This window comes from Corvus hawaiiensis, chromosome Z (genome assembly GCF_020740725.1).
Source record: "Corvus hawaiiensis isolate bCorHaw1 chromosome Z, bCorHaw1.pri.cur, whole genome shotgun sequence".
Classification (NCBI taxonomy): Eukaryota; Metazoa; Chordata; class Aves; order Passeriformes; family Corvidae; genus Corvus; species Corvus hawaiiensis.
The window spans coordinates 59,925,586-59,947,436 of NC_063255.1; the positions used below are offsets into that span (position 1 = coordinate 59,925,586).

A 21,851-nucleotide genomic window follows, 5' to 3' on the forward strand; every position below is an offset into this window, starting at 1 on the left:
TCCTTGTCTTGGTTTGAAGCTGGATCCAATGTTGAAATTCTGAAGTTTCTGTGGGATAGAAACTTCCCTTTCCAATGCATTCTAGTTCTGATCTTAATATATCCTGGGGGGCTTAGGGAGATGAAGTCTTTTTGAATCCATAAAGGTCTGGGAAGGAAGCCCCCACTAGGAATGAAAATGGATTACTACAACAAATTGTGCCTGGAAATGTTCTGAAGTAAGCAGTTTTCATACTCATTTCTATTACATGTTAAGTTTCCTCCCCTTAAAGCAGGGTAATGAAGCACAGACTTTCCACACTGGAATCTTTTGAGTTTCAAGTTGCTGAAGTGCGGTCAGAGGCTTGAACTGCAGATTGTTACCACACAAAATGTCAGAAGCAGCTCCATTAAGTTCCCTGACAATCTAATCCAAACTCCATTAAAATCAAGAACATGTACTTATAAGTTTGATAAGTTTTGGATGAAGCTCTTGTGCGTTTCTAAACGTGCCTCTATGAAGCTCATTACTATTGTGGTTAAATGCCCCTAAAGCAGTAAAGGCAGATTTTGCAGAGCTCTGGAGGTCTCTCAGTATATGAAGATGTCAGCCATGTAGTACCAGAGTGAGGAAATCACAAGTGACTACCAACTGCCTGCCCAGACCTTCTTCACCACCTCTAAAATGAGCAGATTTTTTATTCTCCTTATGGGTTTAGCATAGAAAAGTCTAGCAACAAAAAGCCAGAATAATAACAGCTAATCCCTAATTGGCCAAGCCTGTATTGTTTTCTGGCATAAGGTACCACATTTCTACTCAGAGGTAAAGATTCCTTATTACATTTAGGCTGAAGTCCCAGACTTCATGCTGAGTTTGACTTTCCCTCCCTTCCCCCCCCCCCCCCCATGCCCCCCTCCCTGCCCTACTCCACTTCACAGCCCATAGGTTGACAAAACAGAAGAATAGGGATATTCCTGACTCTGAGACACATTGCAAAATCATTTTTACAGGACACTGCAAGAAAAAAGATGGTTATCAAGTTAGCAGATCAACTGCTTTGTGTAGTTTAAAGGCGTCAGGCTGGAAGTCCCACAACAGGAGTCGGAACTAACTCACTGAGTGCGTGTATGAGTGCTATAAGTGCACGTGTTCCCCTTGTGGACTTGAACTCTGGCTCAGTTTAGCAGATTTTTCCAGAAATAAAACTGGACCAGCAATGACAGGTTCTGCTCCAGCCCTGCTAGTCTGGAAATGCCCTGAAGTAGGAAGTTTTCATAATAATTTCTATTCAATATTAAGAAATCCTGGGCAGGAAATAATTTAATAAAGCAAGCTTTCAAATCTAGCCAATTACAAAGAAATCTCTCTGTTTTTCAAAGGGCATGTCTGCAGTTCAAATGCAAAAAGTTCTGAGAATCAGAAAAACAAAGTTGCCCTTCACATAGATAATGTGGGGCTCAATGTGGGACTTGTGTGGATTGTCACTGCTCAGTTGAAGAAAGATTTGGATCTGAGCTATCATTTCAGCTGGGTTCAAAATCTTACAGAATCATCACGAAGAGCTGCCCTACTCTTCAAATTATTGGGGAGAGTACAGGCTTGAGCCTGTACAGCAAACTGGATCTGGGCTGATGTCTGTGACACGGGGACTTGCAGCCCCTGCTGAAGAAGTATCTGCCCTTCAGAGCACTGACTGAGATGACATTTTGCAGCCCCAGCATTTTTCCGGCACAGCCTCATGACATTATCCCATGACAGGCAATCTTGACCAGCACTAGGCACTAGGCAGGACTCCCCCAAGTCCCCAGGAATTCAGGTGGAGCTACACCACAATCCAATTATAATTGAAGACCATAAGATGATTTTCACAATGGCAAAGCAATTGTAACTATGCTGGTAAGAGCAGGCTCAGTGCCATGTGAAATCAGCGTACTCGCTTGGCATTCGAGTCAAATATATCTTGCAACAGTTCAGACATCGTGAAACAAAATTCAGTTACTGATGAGTACCCAAATTGTTAAATACAGCCACTGAAGTGGCTAAGGTACACCTTCCAACATATGAAACATGGCTGGCCAGCTTGTTGATTTGTTATTGCTGGTTGCCTTATCTACCACTAATCCATTGCAACCAATCGCAGGTCCTGCTTGGTATCTGTCCCATCATTCTCAGCTAGCCAGAGCTCTCTGCTATTAATATATTTAAACAAAGACCCTTGTGTAGCCTCACTCAGCCAGCACAGCAGACACAATACATTGAGACTCAATGGTTCAGCCAAAGCTCTAGAAGCAAACAGCAAACACCCAGAAGCAGAAGGAACTAAAGAGAAATTTCTATTTTTTAATTTTCTCTCAGGGAACTACCCTTGATTTAAAAAGCAGCAATTAACCAAATTTTAAAGCTGCCACTTCTAAATGAGGATTATAGATGCACTAAAATCTGGGATGTGGGGAAAAGAAAACTCCTTACATTCAAATTTAATTAGGAGAAATCTTCCAACATAAAAAAAAAAGAGTGAATTTTTCAGGTTCAGTGATTTATAACCAACCAATTTGTTGTGTGGACCACCATAAGAGAGTCCACAAATGTGGACATGTGTGAACAAAACTCTCTCTAGTTCATTCTCTGGTGATACAGAAATCCAGAGGCTGCAGCTATGTAAGAGGCAACATTTAAACAGAATTAACTTCCAACAGTTTATAAACAGATAACAATAGGAAGAAAAGAAGCTTTTGTGTTTATTCATATTCACTTACACATTTCATTCACACTTTTCTTTGGTTTTGGCTGCATTTAGGCTCACATATCCATATTGAGCTAGAGTAAAAACTAGTTTCTCCTTTATCCTTGCATGCCTGTGTATTTACTGAAGGAGGAGGAAAAAAACTAACTTTTTTTTTAGCAAGTGCTCTTTAGCACGTCATTGCTGAAATGCTTGCTTTTCTTCAGAAGAATCACATCTATTATCTGGATATCTTAGCAGTTCCAGGGGAAAGATCTGTCAGTTTTTGAAGAATATTAAAATACTACACCAGAAAGTGATTGCAAAGGTCATTCTAAGACTTCATCTAAAGTTCATCAAGGCAGCTCTCCCTCAGCTTCCCTGTAGTAACGTGCTTGAGAAATCAAGAGTAAATTCTGCCTGCTGGACTTATTCTTTTCTCCTAGACCATGAAACACTAATTGTAAATGCATTTAACTGGCACTTGTGACATGTTACATTTGACTGCGATTCTTTGTAAGCTCTTGTGACTTCGTGACATGCTTGAAACTGCTACTCAGAGCTCTCTTCTGTTGGGGGTACAGGCTTCTTTTGTTGGCAGGAGTCGGTTCTCTGTTGGCTAGATCAATGGCGATCCAGCTGCAGAGCTTTGTTGTAACAGTGACAGCAAAGATTTTCTGGTGCTTCAGGCGGTCACATAATCAAGGAACAGACATCTCTCACAGTTCAAATACCTGAGAGAGGCTACACGTCCCCAAGCTGCTGCTGAAACAGCTTAGTTATACTGTGTGGTATTCCAGCCTGCTGCTCAGTGTGTGAGAGAAGTGCATGTAGGCCCTAGGAGAAGACATTTAGGAAGACAAAGGAAATTATCTAAAACACCTGCAAAACACCTGTCCTGGGTCTTCACAGTAACTGGACCACTTGTCAAGGTCAGCACACGATCCTCATTGTTACCGGTGCTACAGGAGGATGAGGACAGTCTCTAATATTAGACCAATTAATGTTGCAGGGTGGAAAATGGAGGTCGTTTTCTTCCAGGGGTTCACATTGGGCAGGATGAACTCCTGGTGTTCTCATTCCTCAGAACCTGAGTTAACTTGAAAGGAAAGCATGCAAAGAAGTCAGATCCCAAGCTAAGGAATGACTAGGAGCAGCCACAGGCCCAGCTGCAAATTCCGACAGCTATGCCCCAAGTGTATCCCACATGGACAGTCAGGGCCCAAGGCAGGTTCATAAGCCTTCAGGAGCCTGCTGAGGTGACCACTTAATCTTACTTTTACCTGTCTCATGCAGGTTTACTATGCCAATGAGTACAATATCCATGCACCAACTCCAAACACGTGACACTGTTATCTTGATTAGCTCTGTATTTTGGGCTGAGCTGGAAACAGGAGAGGATGTGTGCAGCAACACTTGGTACATGGAAGGGAGAAGGAGAAACTCTCCATCCTGAAGTCGTGATACACAGGAAATACAGCACAGTCATCTACTTAAAGTAGAGCAGGTTTTCCCATTCTTCTGGAATTATGCACCAATCTGCATAGCCTCTGTCTCTGATGAAAAAAATTAGAAGCATACATGCAGACACACACACACAGAGCCATTTAAGTACTGGCATATATAGAACCAGAAAATAGAACCATGGACTAGTTTGGGTTGTAAGGGACCTCTAATGGTCATCTAGGTCAACCCCCCTGCCATGGGCAGGACACATAATCAAAAAAAGGCCTCTAAGATCACCAAGTCTGACTTCTGACCAACCAGAGGTAACTAGAGGGAGCTAAATGCAACTAAGTTTGTTAGCTGACTTGAATTCACTGTGCAGCTCAGCAAAAAAAATTCTTAGGAATCAATAAACCAGAAATTTTTTAAACTACCTCTAATAGTATTTGGAAGTAGATCTGTAAAGGAAAATTTAATAATCTGTAAATAGTAGACATTAATATAAGCATTTCTGGGATGCAGCTCTCTTTAACAAATAACCTGTAAAATTAAATGAATGTAATGGAGAGAGTTGGAGTGAGAAGAAACAAAAGGACATTTATGGTTCTAAACAACTTTTTTGTAGTAACAAGTTTAGTTAACAGCCTTCTTAAAAATTCCCAGCTTTATAATCATTGGATCTAATCCTGCAATTAGAGCTATAATATAATTCGTTGTGTTATTCCATCATATATATGAAGCAATTTTATGGTCTTTAATAAGGCAACACCAATAATAGTAATAGTAATAGTAATAATAATGACAACATTCTTACTATTAGGATTAGATTTGGTTTACCAACAGAAGAATAGCTTTTCAAGTTGTATGTAGAAAGCAGAAGGCAAAAGCAGAACTCTTTTATCTTGCTTCTTCAGAGAAATTTAAGGAATCAACAGGTATTACACTTCTACATGTACAAGAAGCTGGTTTGTATATAACTCTTCCCAAACACATTTCTCATAAATTTCTTGGACCAGTAAGACTCTTATTGACTTTTCAGCCAAATGGCGCTGTTCATTTTTTAGCATCATTTGGTGTGGAAGGTATCTTTTCAGCTTTATACCGGCTAGCGCTTGTATTTCAATGCCTTAGAAAGCCTCGAGCAGCCTTGAGAGGTAGCACGGGCGATCTAGCACTTTAGTAGCTCTAAAATCGGTACCTGAATCAGCTGCAGAGCAAATACCATCAGCAGAAGCAAAGAGGGAGAAATATAGCTCCCTGCTCGCTCAATTCCCTGCAGTTAGAAGCCTTCAAATGAGACAGACGACCAGAGGTGTTTACAGGAAGGTAGCTGAGCTGAGAGAGAGCCTTTGCCTCCCCTCGACCATCTTTTTATTCGGAGAAGGGGCAAGGGGATGACTGGGGGCGGACCCGGGGTGAGCGGCCAATCAGACACTGCTGAAGAGTCTGAGTTACATTTGGCTTTGCCCGCGCTTGGAACAAAGGAACTCGGAGCACATGTCTTTGGGAGGGGGGATGGGAAGCTCAAAACAGGCAGCAACAATTTGGCACAATTTTTTTTTCAAAATTTTCTGCTAGAGTTGACTCTATCTTTCACAGATCATGCCTACTCTTTTTGCCTTTGATGGGAAGTCTAACACTGTTGCATCCTTCCAGCAGATAGCTAAAAGGGCGTGTTTAGTTATTTTCAGTGTCTAGCCTTTCAACATGAAAACCATGCAGCTGTCATGACTTTTCACTCCTGTTGTCCTGAGCTGTGGTTGAATGTTTAAAGCAAACCCACAAATCACACACTTCATAGCAGCTTGTATGGCATGTGGTCCCCTGGGATCCCTGGGCTGGAGAGACAAAAAGGATAGCAGAAGACAAGGGTCACTCCAGCTGTGTAAGTAAAAGAGACTGCCCAGACTGAAAGTATCTTGTCCATGACTGTGACTTCAGGAAAACAATACTCATTTACATCAGGTGAGGATTTGGCTATGATATTGATGGGACCCACTTTTGGGAAATTGCACAACAATTTACTATTTGGCCACATATTTAATGAAAACCATAACAATTATTTTCAAAAAAACCCAGATCTGGTGTTATACGGCAACACACAGACTCTGACATCCATACTGGGTATAGAAGAAGCCTTGAATAATCCTTGATCACCCATCTGAGGAAGCAAAGACTGACTTTCTTTTTCTTCCTTGCCAGAGTTAAAATAAAGAACATTTGCAGAATTCACACATGCAGAAGACAAAAAATATGTTGAGAGAGAACTAAGTATGAAGACAATGATAAGAGGAAAAAGTGAAAGAGATGAGGAAAACAGAAAAAACCCCAAAAATTAAAATGGAATATTTCCCCTGAAGCAGAAACAGAAATTATATTTTTTGATTGCGACAGGGAAGCTGGATAACACAAAGGAGATTTTGTTTACATTAGTAAAAGAAAGGAAGGAAGGAAGGAAGGAAGGAAGGAAGGAAGGAAGGAAGGAAGGACAGAAAATACCCATGTTGTATCCTTTTCAGAGAAATTAAACACTAGGTGTGAGCTGCATGAAACAGAGCAGACAAATCAGTATTCTAGTACACATGCTCAGTACAGCCAATTTCCTGGTTTTGTTGCTGTGATAATGCTAAGTGTGATGATAAAGAATAACCCTGATTTCAAATAAAAGCAGGAGCAGGATGATCCTGAAAGACTGCACCCTGTGGCAAGGGACCCACATTGGAGCAGTTCATGAAGAGCTGTAGATCATGAGATGGACTCACGTTGAAGAAGTTCATTGAAAACTGCCTCCCCCGTGAGGGATCCTGCACTGGAGCAGGGGAATGACTCCTCTCTCTGAGCAGTGGCAGGAACATGTGTGATGAACTGATTGCAACCTCTACTCCCCATCTCCCTTTGCAGCTCACAGGGAGGAGGTAGAGGAGAGGAGGGAGGGGTAGGGGGCAAGATGCTTTTGAGATTTGTTTTACTTCTCTTTCTCTTCCTCTGATTTTTATTGGCAGTAAATTCAACTGATTTCCCCAAGTCTCTTTTGCCCATGATGGTAATCAGTGAGTGATCTCTCCCATTCCTTATCTCAACCCATGAGCCTTCAGTTATAACTTCTCTCCTCTGTCTGGCTGCAGAGAGCATCCAGCCAGGATCAACCCACCACACTCCAACTCAGCAGCTTCAACTGTTGTATGCAGAAATTGCTTATATTCTCAAAACCCCCAAAAAGGATTTGAAGCACGGGAATTTATTTTGCAAACAGGGAAAATTAAACTAGAAATTGGAAGTTTTAAATGTGTTTTCCTCAGCATACCCATTAATTCTACCTATAAAGAGGTTTCATAATGTTGAACTTCAAATCATTATTTCCTAAAAGAGCATTCTATTGACTTCAGCATTGTGGTTCAAGCAGCTGTAAAATATACCAATGGGCCATGATATAACCTGAGGTAAACTCAAAATGAGACCCAAAGATCTAAGTAATCTGTATTTCTTTAAAAAGAGGAGACAAAAAAGGAGACCCAAATTACACAGATATCCATACAGAAAGGAATTTAAAATGTTCAGAAGGAACAAGATGATTAGGAAGAAATAAAATGCATCACATACTGAAATTTTTTTGTTTGAAAAATGCTGTTGTTAGATAGTCTGTCTCACTATGCATTCAAGAGTAAAACTACAGATAAAAAAAAGAGTGTTCAGAAATTAATTCCTATTAATTTCTATTAATTTCTTAGGAGTTTCACACAAAGAACAAAGGCAAGTTATACATCTTTTCATGGGAAAATACATTTATGTTTATATAATACAGAGAGAGGCAAGATGTCTGCAGCTTGCATGATTTCTGGACTACCACTCATGGGTACTGCCCTATGCCATGAAGTATATCTGAATCAGCTACTGAATAACTTCTCGAAAACCCTATCTCCTTAAATAAAAATTGAAAATATTTTTAAGAATCTCTAACCATACTCCTTCGTGAATCAAAGATTCAGGGATACAGCTTGTTGTACACACAAAATTGGCTTAGCTTGCCCTGAATAGAATCAGATGTCTCTTCTGACTTTAACTACTAAGTGGCCTTAGTAGTTGCAAAACAAAGGCTTCAGCTCAAAATCTCGTAATTAAACACAGACTTGTAAATATGCCACTGAGGTACTGGTAGTATTAAACTTCCAAAGAATATGAAAAATAAAGGATAAATATGAGAGAGGGATCTTATAATTTCCAAATATTGTTTATTTTTAACAAATACATTCTTGTCAATGATAGTGAAAAGTATCACCTTTAAATCAGGAGTGAGTACTGAGGCACAGAGAGGGCAGTACGACTAACCTTTAATTTCTGCCATTAGTGATCTGAAGAAGAGCTTGTGAGCACACAATAGGCTATGGGTTGACCCAAGCCTTGCATACAAGGAAATACATTGCTGTGGTTAGTTAAGAAAATTGACACTTTTGTTCGATCTACTGGAAAAAATGCCCTACATCTATGCAAGCATACACCGATATTAACATCACTTTTACTATTTCAAGTTTCTCGCACAGACTATAATGAAATAGACATACGTTTTATGTATAATGTTGTATCTCGAGAACATTCAATTCCTTCTTGGTTGCTGTAACACTTGGATCAATGCAAGCCGATAGGAGGGTAAACTTAGTTGCTTTCAGTAGTTTTGCTCTGAGCAATCCAGAAAATATATTTCTTCGTCTTCAACATAGCACAATTGTTGCAAAGGACCTTTTGTCATAGAATCATAGAATATGCTGAGCTGGAAAGGACCCATCAGGATCATCTAGTCCAACACCTGGTCCTGTGCAGGACACCCCAAGAATCACACTATGTGCCTGAGAGCATCGTACAAATGCCTCTTAAAGTCAAACAGGTTGGTGCTGTGACCACTTTCCTGGGAGCCTGTTCCAGTGCCCAACCAGCCTCTGGGTGAAAAACCTCTTTCCTTACATCCAAGCTAAACCGCCTCCTACTCAGCTTCATGCCATTTCCTAAAGTCCTGTGACTGGTCATGAGAGTGAAGAGATGGGTACCTGCCCCTCCTCTTCCCCTCATGAGGATGTAGAAGGCTACAGAGAAGTCTCCCCTCAGTCTCCTCTTCTCCAGGCTGAACAGAAAAAGTGACCTCAGCTGCTCCTCATACACCTTCCCCTCAAGGCCCTTCACCATCCTCGTGGCCCTCCTTTGGATGTGCTCTCATAGCTTAATATCTTTCTTAAATTGTGGCACCAAAACTGCCCCCAGCACTTGAGGTGAGGCTGCCCCAGTGCAGAGCAGAGTGGGACAATCCCCTCCCTTGCCAGGCTGGCGATGCTGTGCCTGATGCCCTCTAGGACAGGGCTGGCTCTCCTGGCTGCCAGGGCACTGCTGACTCATGTTCAACTTGCCTCTGACCAGGATCTCCAGGTACCTTTCTGCAGGGCTGCTCTGAAGGATCTCATTCTCCAATCTGCATACAAAACCAGGGTTGCCCTCTACCAGGTGAAATGGCTCTTGCCCTTGTTAAACTACATGAGAAACATACTTCACTTTTCAATCTTCAGGACCTTATATGGAATATACATCTTAGGAGACTTCATTTTTTGCAGTTGTGACAAACCATATCTGTATCACTACAGTTGTCTGCTACACTGCTCCAAATTATGCAGTTCCAGAGACATGTCATGAAAATATTGCTTTTCTGCCAGGATCATTATGAACTCTCACAAACTACTGAGACCCATGATTACTATGTTTACAGTATGTCAACCATTTTAGGTAAGTGGTAGCCTGTAGCTCCTACTGCAAGTGAATAGAAATAATTTCTAAAATCGTATTTTGTCTTCTCTGAAGTTTACATGAATTCCCTATACTTACAGAAATAAGTTTATTCACACAAATTTTACAGAGAAAGAATGCTCCACTTGTTCTTCTATAACTCTATGGTTTCCCAGTCTTTTAAAATAACCTTTATAGAAGCAATGGAAGATCATGGCTTTTAAAGAAAGTTCACCACTTATTATGGCAAATTCCATACTCTTTACCACTCTGGACTACTTATGTAGTACTAGCTATTGCTGTGATAGATAGTAAAAAAATTGCTGTCCTATAAGTAGGGCAAAATCAATTACAAATTTTTTAATGCAGTACCTCTACTGTCACAAAGATATGACTGGATAACTGAGATAATAACACTTTGAGTTGCTTTAAATCTAACACACACATTTTTCACTGTGAGGAATACAGCATGAGCATTTATATTTTAATTTTTTTTGGTCATCCTCAAAAATGCAGTAATTGTAAATATATGGCAAAACTGCTGAAGAAACTGAATGCTGAAGAACATGGAAAATATAAAGTCATTTATGCATTAAAAATTATTCTAACATTTTAGGGTATATAAGAAAAGGGTTAGTTTAACTGAAATTACTCAGGCACACTAGTGCTAGTATGTTTGTCTATTCTTAAGCCACAGAGAAATAACATCAGTCTTTATAGTTTTAACAGTGCAGCTACCTTCAGCTTTCCAAGTAAGAATTGTCACGAGAATGCAAATGAGTTTGTTTTAGTATTAGATGCTTAGGAACTCTGTTTCCAAGGGAAAGTTTTCCTGAGAAAAAGTATGCTTCATATTTGGACTAAGCCAGAAATCAGCCTGCTCCTAAATTCTGGGCCACTATATGCAAAAAACTTTGAATCTTTTTCCCATCCAGATTTTTGTGCTTTCAGTCAAGTTTTTAAAAGATTTAAAAACAGAAAACAAGACTAAAAATAGTCTGTCTCATTAGGCAATCTAGAATTTTGCGAAGCATGCCCTGTGTTGAGGTGAAGAGGTCTAGATGATTGCCTTCTTCAGATCACAAACGAGATTAGCCCTATTATCTCTACTATCTACTCTATTTCATTTACTTCATTGCTTCTGGCTCAGGAGAGAAAATCAAAGAGAAAAGAAACAGGAGGAAAGCTTCCAAAGAAAAATAGCTTTCCAAAGAAAAATAAAGTGGTTGAAAATACACTAGAAAGCAAACAACACATCAAGCCTACGTAGATTTTAAGATGACCGTGCAATGAAACATGCCCTCAACCGTTTTTGAGACTTAGATGTTCTCAGAACTTAACAGAGATGGTGCAGAAGTCCTTCCCTTTGTCAACCAGCCATCTACATGTAGTTCAGAATAATAAAATCTAATGTAGATAGAGTAAGTTATTTAACAGGAGCAATGATAAGGCACCAATGTATACATAAAAGCACAAAGGTAATACAAAAACAAATCAAGAGAGAATAAATTGGTTGAATGACCAAGAGGTCTCCATGCACTGTGAAGTGAAGGGTCAAAAAGCCTCCATTTCTCACTGGTAACAAATAAGGATGCTGAGGTCCAAGCAGATGTAGCAGCTTGCCTAGTCCTACAGGAGGAACAGCAGTTTTTTCACTTTAGTACCTCATCTACTGCCATGTGGGTTTCTGATTTACAGGGAGCAATAATCCTCAAAGATAATGTAATTTGATAGACCTGGAAAACTTTGGTGTATCCAAATTAAAAGCTACAACATTATTTTCTTCTGTTGCTTCAAATCGGATCTGCTACTGCAGCTAACTATACAGAACAGTTCAAAACCAGATAATAAAATACTTCAAAAGAACCCCAAGGAAGCAGCATAAAGTGAGAAAGTAATCTTTGAAATTATACATGTCCCTCCCCTTGCCCTCCGCCCCCCCCTCCCCCGACCCCCCAAGAAATTAATTTAAGTGAATGGAAACAGATGATTAAAACAAAGACCCTAAAATGACACAAGTATGGAGGAGGAGAGGGAGTGAGCCTGTGAGGAGAGGAGTCATGAGGAAAGGGGTTAAGGCAGGGCTTCTCTCCTTACTTGGCACAAGCCGCTGATGCACATGTCCAGGGATTCAGTGTAGCACCGTGTCCCATCCAGAACTTTTGGAGCCAGCTCTACAACCAGAGCCGTTCCTCTGGCCTGGCACTTCAGTGAGCATGGGTTGTCAGGGTCATTAGAGACAGGAAGCCACTCATACAACTGCCCCTGGTACTTGACGTCATTGTGAGCAGAGCACTGCTGGGCACGAAAATCACCTGCTTCTGGTGGGCAGTCCTGCAGAAAAAGAAAAGAGGACAAGATCAGCAGGTCTATTCAGGACAGCCAGTTGCAGTATCATGCAGCTGGCTGGGTTCCACAGCTGCCAGATGTAGAGAGTTTCTGTTTAGACAAAAAAGAGTGATTGAAATAGCTACAGCTACACATAATTTAACAGATAATTATACCTTTCTTTCTTCTTTCCATGAAAGTATTAAAAGAACACCCAGACCATATGTAAATGGGAAATAAGAAACGCACTGTACAAGTCTTAACCACAGCCTTGTGGTTAAGCAAAAGGGGATCACAGTGCTCTTTCTGGATCTCATTCTACTTGTGCTCATATGTGGAGAAGTGTGTGTGCACAGCCATGCTTTTCCAGACAGATTTTTCCCTTTGTTTGAGGAGAAAGAGAAAAGAACTATGTGGTTCAATTGTTTCTTTACTTAAGCTCTTGCCACTAGCTTTTTTTTTGCCTCAGTGACTTAAATCAGTTGGTATGGCAACAAGAATCAGAAGCATTTGACACATATTTGCATTTCTTTAACTTAAGATTTCATATCTCACATAATTAGGGACTTTTTAAAGTCTCAGTTTTCTGAGAAGACCTTAAAAAAGCCCCTTTTTTAATTCTTCAGGAGATTCATGAGATGTATAAATCTAACTCTGAACTCAGTCCACCTGATACAAAAACCAAAGACCACTCATACTGCATATAGTACCTTATTGATAAGAATGTTAGGCTTTTCTTACCCAGATATACTTTCTTGCTACCACTTAGCACTGAAAAACATTAGAAAGGTTCTCAAGAGAGCAAGAAGAGCTTTAAAATCATGAGTTTAGGCAAAATAAACATGAGTTCTTTTTATTTCCTTTCCAGTTTTTGATCCTTGAAGAATGATATTCCAAGTCTTCTTGAGCAAGCAACTACAAAGGCTAGGGATTCACTAGAGTTTTTTTAGAAGTAACTTGAATTTCTTGCATAATTACAGGAATATAGGAGCTAAGCTTTACGGAAAACATTAAACATAATGAGAACTGAGGCAAAAAACCCCAAATGTTGGCAATATGACTCCCTCAGATTATTAAGATCCCAGAGTCCTCCACCTTACTGCCGTAAGGGAATCTGCTCCTTGACGATATCTGATAAAATACCAGATGAAACGAACAGTTGTTACACCCTCTGCTTGGGGACTTTAACATTTTTTTTAACAGAGAATCCTAAATGTTGATTATAGACTTGGTAGAAAAAGATTTTGATGTACACACAACCACATAACTAAACAATATCCTTATAAGATACTTGTATTCTCTGTTGCCTTCAAACTACTTCATCCTATTAGAGAGTCACTAATGACAACCTTATTCATGGACTTCTTATGCTCCCAGCCAGGAAAGTCTTATTGCTGCTGACTGAAAATATGTCTTCTTAGTTTAAATAATCACCTATGTTTCTCAGATCTTTTTTACCACTTCATTCACTAACAGTTTTCTCCATCTTTTTAAAAGGGCAGACTCTTACAGCTTTGGGTATGAAAGACATGGAGGCTGCATGTCACTTTGTGACATTAATCAATCATTTTTTATTATTAAAATCTAAAATAAAATCTCTCTTAGAAACTAAACTTTCAAATCTCCTCTCAAAGGAACACGGCACAGTCTTGGCTATGAATAAGCTCTTGGCTTAAAGCCAGGTTAGCCACTCTGGCCTCTCATTCACTGTTGGAATGTGGTTATGGCCATTTTGTTTGCCATGTTGAATAATCTTGGATTGCAACACTCCAAACATTTCTCGTTGTGAACTATACACACATACAAGCTGTGGTCTTAGCCACAGATTGTCATCTAATTTTCTTTGTACCATGTGTGCAAATATTCAATTAATTTCCTTTGTATTTGAGCCTGATGCACCCCAAAAGTAAAGCATCAAACTCCAGTCAAAAGTTCTGTGGTCTAAGTGCAAGGCAACACTCTTCCTGTTACAAAAGGTTCAATGGATTAAGGCATAAGAGAAAAAAAATGATGTGCGTTAAATCTAGCCCTAGAAAAATATGTATCAAAGAGCAGTAACCCAGAGCTCATTCTTCCTTTTTGAAAGTGGAGGTTGAAAGTCCAAGCCTGAAAATGGTATTTTAATGCTGGAGGACTCAAACAGAGTCCTTCTATATCACAGAAGATTAAAAAAAAAAAAAAGTTGCAGGTATTTCAGTTTGATTTCAAATATCAACAAAAACTGAGGGGAAATCAGGTGCTTTTTATAATCTGGGCAAACTTTTGATACAGGACAAAGTCTGGACACTGAAGCAAGCAGAAAAGTATGTGGAAAATTCATTATTCCTCTACAGCTCTGTAATTAGAGAAAAAGTGGTCTTTATGTTATGCTCTTATGCAAAGGATGAACAACAAGACAGTTACAGCTTGACCCACGATCTGGTTTAGTTCTATTTTCAAACAAGGGAAGAAGAACACAGTGGCTGTATTTCCTATCACAAAATCTTCTGGTGCCTACCCTTCTCTGAATTTTCCTGTCTGTAAATGAATACAATCAGGTCTATTCGCTTGGCAGATACCCAAGCCAAGGCTTGCTTGCAGAAATCCAAGTCAACTCTCTTGTTTGGTTCAAGCTTGGCTCTACCTTCAGAACTTCCTGGCTTGTAACAGCTTTATTTTTACAAAGAAAAAAAGGCCCAATAAAGCACACAACATACAGAATTCATAATCCTGCTTTGTACAGAACTCAATACTATGTTTGTTGTGTTTGATTTTACTTTTAAATCAAAGAAATAAAAAGCATACTTCAACATAACAAGTCTTCATGACACGGCAGGTGACCAGGACCGATGTCAAATTTTTCCAGTCTTTGATATTGTGGTCAAAATAAAATGATAGATTTAAATAGCAGAGCTTGTGTTTAAAAAAAGTTTTGATGTGAAATTTGAAGTGATTAAGAATACATGCAAGCAGTCAGAAACACAGATATGCACACTTGGCACACAGATGTGAAAAAGGGTCACAGCCTGGTACACTAACTTTTCTCCTGCTGAAATCCTGAATCCTAAATTTACCTGAAGGCCTTGGAGATCTCTTTCCCTCAGGAAGGATATTTCCTTCTGGTTAAAAAAGCACAAGTATTTGTATCTACATGCATAACACCTTCACAAACTGCGTAATATTTTTTTATTATCAAAATAGTGTTAAGAAAATTTGTGGTCTGAATATTACCCATTTTTAGAATTAGGTCACATGAGAGCTAAAACATAGGAACTGTACAGAACTTTGCACATCTATTTTTTCTTTCATCTCAAATTTACTATTTTTTGTTTGTATTATATGTCAGTGGGGATCAGAGCCTCTTCATGCTGAGATTTGTGCAACCATATAATCAAAGACTCTGTGCAATCATAAATCATAAGTTCTCAGCCTATAAGTAAGTATTCTCATTGCTGAAATAGAAGATAAGGCAAAACCAGTGGGTTTTTTTTATATATTTTCAAGCAGTAAATTTCTATTTTGTTCTAAACACTTTGCACACCTTTAGATAAGGCCACTTGATGTTTTGAGGCAGTCTTGCTGTGCCTTATTTATGCACTGCTGGCTCCAGGACAAGAGAAAATACAGACTAACTCCACAAAGTCTTTGAAAAAATCAGCCTGCTTTTGGTATGTGAATGGTGGTTTAGAGTAAGGGGATCCTCTACGGCTGCCAGCTAGCACAGCTTCATTGGCATGCGTGAAGTTACATGTTCCTCCAGCTAAGAGCCTGTTTCTGGGAGCTGTGTAATACTGTGCAGCTCGTCTACCTGCACAACAGATTGACAGACATTTTGAGACAGCCAGAAGTCATGGGCCAAGTCAGTGCGGTAGTGAACCCGAGGTAGTGCATCTCTGCATGGGCTATATAGTTCTGTGAGGAATTTTGCTAACCACATTTGCATGGCCTGTGTTTGTCTTGGAGCATGTGGCAGCCCTGGTATCTGTCCACAAAAGTACTACAGTCCTGCTTCAGGTTATTCCAGTTTTGGTACTATAGTGAAGTCTTACCAGTTTTGTTTTCTTTTGGAAATTATCTATGGGCCCCTGCAGACATGAGGTACTGCTGTCATTGCACTCCTTGAAGAATCAGAAAGAACTAATAAACTTGAAAGTTTCATCTAAGTCCATTTATCTTCAAACTTCCTATTCATTAAGACTTTTTAGGGATGAAAAATTCCAGTGAATAGGAAACAAGGAAACAACCATTCCTCCTTTAACTGTGTGAGTCCCAGGTGAATCTTTTATGGCCTTTAGCTCATGAAGGCTCATGAGATAGTGCCGAAACACTGAGCCTGTGCTGGATACCTATAATCTCTATTCATCCTATCAGGTCACGATTTCCTCTACTGCAATGAGAACGTATATAATTATAAAGGTGATCAGAAACCCCTTTGATCTATGCAAACCATTTAAAAATATACACAGGAGTTTCATCCTCACTTCTTAGGCATGTATTGTGGCCCATATTATTATGGCTTCATTTTCTTCCTCACATCCATTTTCTTTTTTTTTAACTTGACCTCTTATTTTACCCTATTTTAATTCATAAGGTCCATGGAGTTTTGCCATGTTTGAATCCCATTCAAAACAATTTCTATTAATCAACAATCCAGTGGAAAAGGTAAGATGAATCCCAGATGTCCCTTGATGGTGACAGGTAGATCAGATTTCATGGGACAAAAGAGGGTCAGCCTTTTTAAAGTTTACTTAGTGGGTGAAATGTAGAAGATCCTATCTGAGCTGCAATAGGTGGAAACAGTTGAGGAACTTTAAAACAGTTTACAATATATGTGCTTGTATATTTGCAGAGGCCAAGAATGATTTACTATACCTGGAGCTTTTCCCCTGTGCAAAAAATTACTAACAAGTGGACTACTCTGTGCAGCATCTGACAGAACAGCTTATTGAATCAGTTCCATGAAGTACTCACAGTGTTTCAACTGCACCAATTTCCCTACCGAGGAAGAAAACCTGAGGTCCTCAAGTAGGGGCTTGTCTAAGACCAAGTAAGAACTTTAGTTAAAAACACAGAGACTTAGGAGATCTAGGGATTTAACAGAAGCTCCACTCAGCCTCGAAGCCTTGTTGAGTGCCCTGCATGAATTACATTTCTTGCAGCCAGATTTTTCAATAGCCTACTTCTATGAACTTAGAAATAATTTAGGATCATACTTAGTTGCTTAGATTGAGATGGGCTCATACTAAAGCTTTCTCTAACAACCCCAAGACATTGCAATAACTGTCAGAGAGAAGCCTGAGAAAAATAATAGGAACAAAGAAAATGGGGAAATATCAGCAAATGTTCTCTGTGTTAAATAAACATGGAATGGAGATGAGAGCTAGAATTGTCAGTGAGCTATAAATGCAAACTTCCATTAATATCTGTCATTTTAAATATTTATAAAATAATTTTTTTTTACAAAAAAGCACCTTTTTTGGAAGTACGTTCCCATTTTGGCAAATAATTCAGTATTCAGCCTTCCATGTAATTTTAATGTCTTTTTTTCTGTCCATCCCTTTTAAATATTGAAGCAAAGTGTTTAAATTAGATACACTAAGTTTAATCTCAGCATGAAAACTTCCAAATACTTCAGTCAAAAACTAACATAAGTACATAATATTTAAGCATATTTTTCTAAAAGCATCAAGGGTGCCACATGATCAGATAAAAACGAGCTGTTCAAATTAAAAAAAAAAAAAAAAATCAGAAATAGAGAATTTAAAACTGTGATTTACCGAGTCCTGAGAAGTTATGAAATAGTACTGTAAGGGAAGTGATTATTTGGTCTACAAAGTTTCTTTATACATTTACAGTAACGGGCAACAATGTGGGTTTTTTTGTTCTATCTTTTAATTGACACAGGTTCACAGTTCTGCTTGCTGAGAAGATTGCAAATCCAGAAGTCCAAGCTTCTGTCATTTGCTAGATACTAAAAGCACTTTTTTCCAAGTATGAAGAAATAATTTCTAGATGACACACTGAGGTTTTAAAATGCACCCAATCAGGAATAAGATGGTAGTTACTACAACCCAACAGTTTGAAGAACAGACTGTAGTCACAATAAATGACCTGCGTTTGGAAGAATTTCCACTTAAAAAGTAAATTGACATGATATAAATTGTGTGTTGTAAGGAGATATGAGTAGTGCCTATAATTTATTTAATTTTTTAATCTTTTACTGCAAAATGTAAACTGGGAGTTTTGACTGCAAAATGGCATTTCTAATCACCATTGGGTAGAAAAATTAAACTCTGCTAATCACTCTTGTAAGTCTGAAAATATCTACTTGGTGATGATACTTCTCATACACATAAGCCAATGCTTCTGAGAATTATGTACTTATATGGAAGTTTAGGTTTGACACTTTCCAGGCTGGGGTTTAGAGCATGGAAAGAAGATAGTGTTATTTTGTAGAAAGTAAGATGAACAACATCATTGCTGGTGTATACAAAATGCAGCATGAGCTGATAAGAAACAGGGATGGAAATAGCTTGTCTGAATGCAAGCCAAAAAGTGGGGGATGACATTACAGCTGGTACTTCAGCCAAGTGAAGAAAGTGAGGTATGTATAAAAAGATTTGCAGGTGGTGTTTACAAGCTTTGGTTGTGTGATTAATGGGATCTACAGTCTACAAATTTTATCTTAGACTTAACGGAAACCTCGTTGAAAGAGCTGCCTTGTTGTGCAGCTTCAGTGTCAGTCTCATCCTTTATTTTTTCTCTTTTTTTTTTTTTTTTCTGATTCAGAAAGCAGTGCAACGAAAGGAAAAGTATCAGGGAAAATAAAAATGCTTTCAGTCACAAGGAGGAGTTTGATAACTGAGAAGAAAGGCATAAAGACAGTACATAATCAAACAACCTTCATAGTGATTTGCATATAAATGAAGGGAAGAGAAAGGAAAAGACAGAAGAGTGGCAAAAGGACTGAAAAAGAGAGAGGGCATATGAGGTGGCATGACGGTCTGGTACAAAAACTGGAGAACACCTGGCAACTAAGAATGAACATAGAAGAAGGAAAAAAGAGTGTGCTAGCTTGGGAAAAAAAAAGAAAGAGAACAAATAAAAAAACCCTACTCAGATTTTGAAAATATATTTGTTTATTTTGCATAATGTTCAGTATAACAACCCAGATACTTGCAAAAACATGTTTTCATTGCATTCAGACTAATTTTCTAAAGAAAAATAAATAACTGCCTCTATCCCTCCCATGATTATATTCTAAAATGGCTGGAAACATGCTTGAAGTCAATGTGAATAGTAAGAAGAAAAAAAGCAGATGCAATTCAACCCTAAATCATCTTCAGATTCTCTCATTCCTTCTTTTACTATTTACACATGTGGCTTCATACCCATAATTTTTCTAGTTTCTGATCAACAACAGGCAAACATACTGGATTGGATTTATTCTTTTAAGGACTGTTCAGAAGCTTTACAGACAGCAGTATCAGTCTTTCCCACAGTCTTTATTACGCAAAATTATTCAGCACCTCTGGAATAATTAATATAGGTCAGTGGAAAAACAGGCACGCCACTCTTTCCCCTTGCCTCTCTTTTTCTTTATCTCATTTTTTTCCCCCTCTGTAATTTAATTTCAGGATGAATTAAAACCAGCTGTAGCAAAATCTTGCAAATGATAGTGTCTATAAAATGTGTTCATTGCCAGACTCCAAGAAGTATTCTTCCAATTCTCCAATTTCACATTTCAAATAATTTGCTTTTAGTATATGTGACCACCCATCCTTTCCTGCAAGAGGATGGTCATAAAAAAATCCCATGTAAGTTCACGGAAAGACAGCTTGCAAAAAACAAAAACACTGGTTATTTTATTAACATCATTCCTCAAGCTATGCACAAGATAATGGTAATGAAAAGTGTATTTCAGGACACAGTGATTTTCACAAGAATCAAAAAGGAATTTTCCATGATGCATGATAGCTAGCTTCATTTGCAGGACTAAAATGGGAGGATTTGATCTTTCTTGCCTTCAAAGCAAAGACCGTCATGTAAGAGATGAAAACATAGGTCTCATGAGCCTGGAATTTCCAACCTTTGGATTTTCAGTGTCTTTGTGGATGAAATCTTTAAAGGCAAAATCTGAGTTAAGAAAAATACACAGAAGATTGTGGACCTTTCCTAATGCAGAATTCCACAACAAGCTATGGGCTAATGAGTTGTTTTCAAGATCCAATTTGTGTATATGCATCTTTGGATTGTGGAGACAAAAGAGTAGACTTCATTAAAGACAAAGTACATGATTTAACTTTTTTTTACTATTCTGAAAGAGACAAAGAGTATTTCAGTGTTAAACTGCACAATTCAGTAACAGAATGGATTTTAGAACAGAGATGTAAGCCTGGGGCTCCCAAATGGCTTTAGATTTACACTGCACAAGCCATTCTTTACACTCCCCACCAAAATGGTTTAAAATCATAAATGCAGTCCTGGGTCTTCATATTTCAGTGGAAAAATTGTCAGTGATTTCAGCATAGTAAAGCTGAAAGCTTGAAAGCTTTGTTTTGGATTATTTGGTATGAAATAATTAAGTGAGTTCTGCAGCTGTAAACCTCATTGCTGGGTTGGTGTCATGGTTTAGCATAGTTTGGGTTTCCAGTTAAAGAAGGCTCCATCAGCCACGGAAGTGATTCTTTGCAAAGAAGTGTTTACAGCTTCCTCTAGACCCAATAGAACCAATCAACTGGCCAGTTTGAATATTGGCAACGTTTTAAGTCACTTAAGAAGCTTGACACACCTCTGAGATCCACAGTTAAGAACGAACAAACCCCTGGAAGACTCTCTTTCTTCCGGCTCTTGGACAGGTAACTGGGGGGCCGCAGCACGGCCCAGCGGGGCCGGGCCGGGCCCTGCTCGGCGCAGCCCGGCCGAGTTGGCAGGGGCTTGGCTTGGCTGAGCTCTCAGCCGCTTCTGCTCGCTGGACACCCGGCGCAGCCCCCTCGGTGCGGTGCGGACCGGGCCGGGCCGGCCGGGAGACAGCCACCCCGGGGCCGAGTGGCCCTGTTCCACCCGCAGCCCTGCTCCGTGCGGGGCAGCCCCCACAGCCCTGCGCCGTGCAGGCGGCCCGGCAGCGCGGCTCGGCCTGGCCAGGCCGGCCCTCACCCAGTGCGGCCGAAATTCATCTGAGGCCGCTGCCCGGCAAAGATCATGTGAGCAACAGCAAAAGGCGAATTCCAGCTGCAAGGCCTGGGTGAGACTGACCCTTGTCCAGATGAAGCCTGCAGACATCAATCCTCTCCCGAGTCAGAGGAAAGGGAAAGGTGAAGACACGTGAAGGAAACACCATAAAGACACCAAAGTCAGTGAAGAAGGAAGAGCTGAAACCCCGAGAGAGGAGAAAGAGGAGATGCTTCAAACCTAGAAGCTGAAATTCTGCTGTAAGGCTATGGTGGTGATGGACTATGATCTATCAGAGTACCCTTTGTAATTTCATGAAAGCATGGGGGGGTGGAGCGTTCAAACTGTAATTGCGAGCAAAAGTATCTGTGCTGAAACAAGCAAATGTTGAATTAGATGTGATTTGATGAGAAGCTTGAACAGAGAGAGATGAAAGTGATGAGGACCCTTGCTCCCATGGAAG

The 21,851-nt window shown here is 39.5% G+C and overlaps 1 protein-coding gene across 3 annotated transcripts in view; it reads right to left on the reverse strand.

Annotated features, from left to right (window-relative positions):
* ADAMTSL1 (ADAMTS like 1) overlaps nt 1-21,851 on the reverse strand; it is a 414,253-nt gene that overhangs the window by 133,023 nt on the left and 259,379 nt on the right. For all 3 annotated transcript variants that reach the window (XM_048292487.1, XM_048292486.1, XM_048292488.1), the window contains one exon: nt 12,008-12,244. In XM_048292487.1, the coding sequence (XP_048148444.1) occupies nt 12,008-12,244 (237 nt within the window). The remainder of the gene's footprint in view (nt 1-12,007; nt 12,245-21,851) is intronic.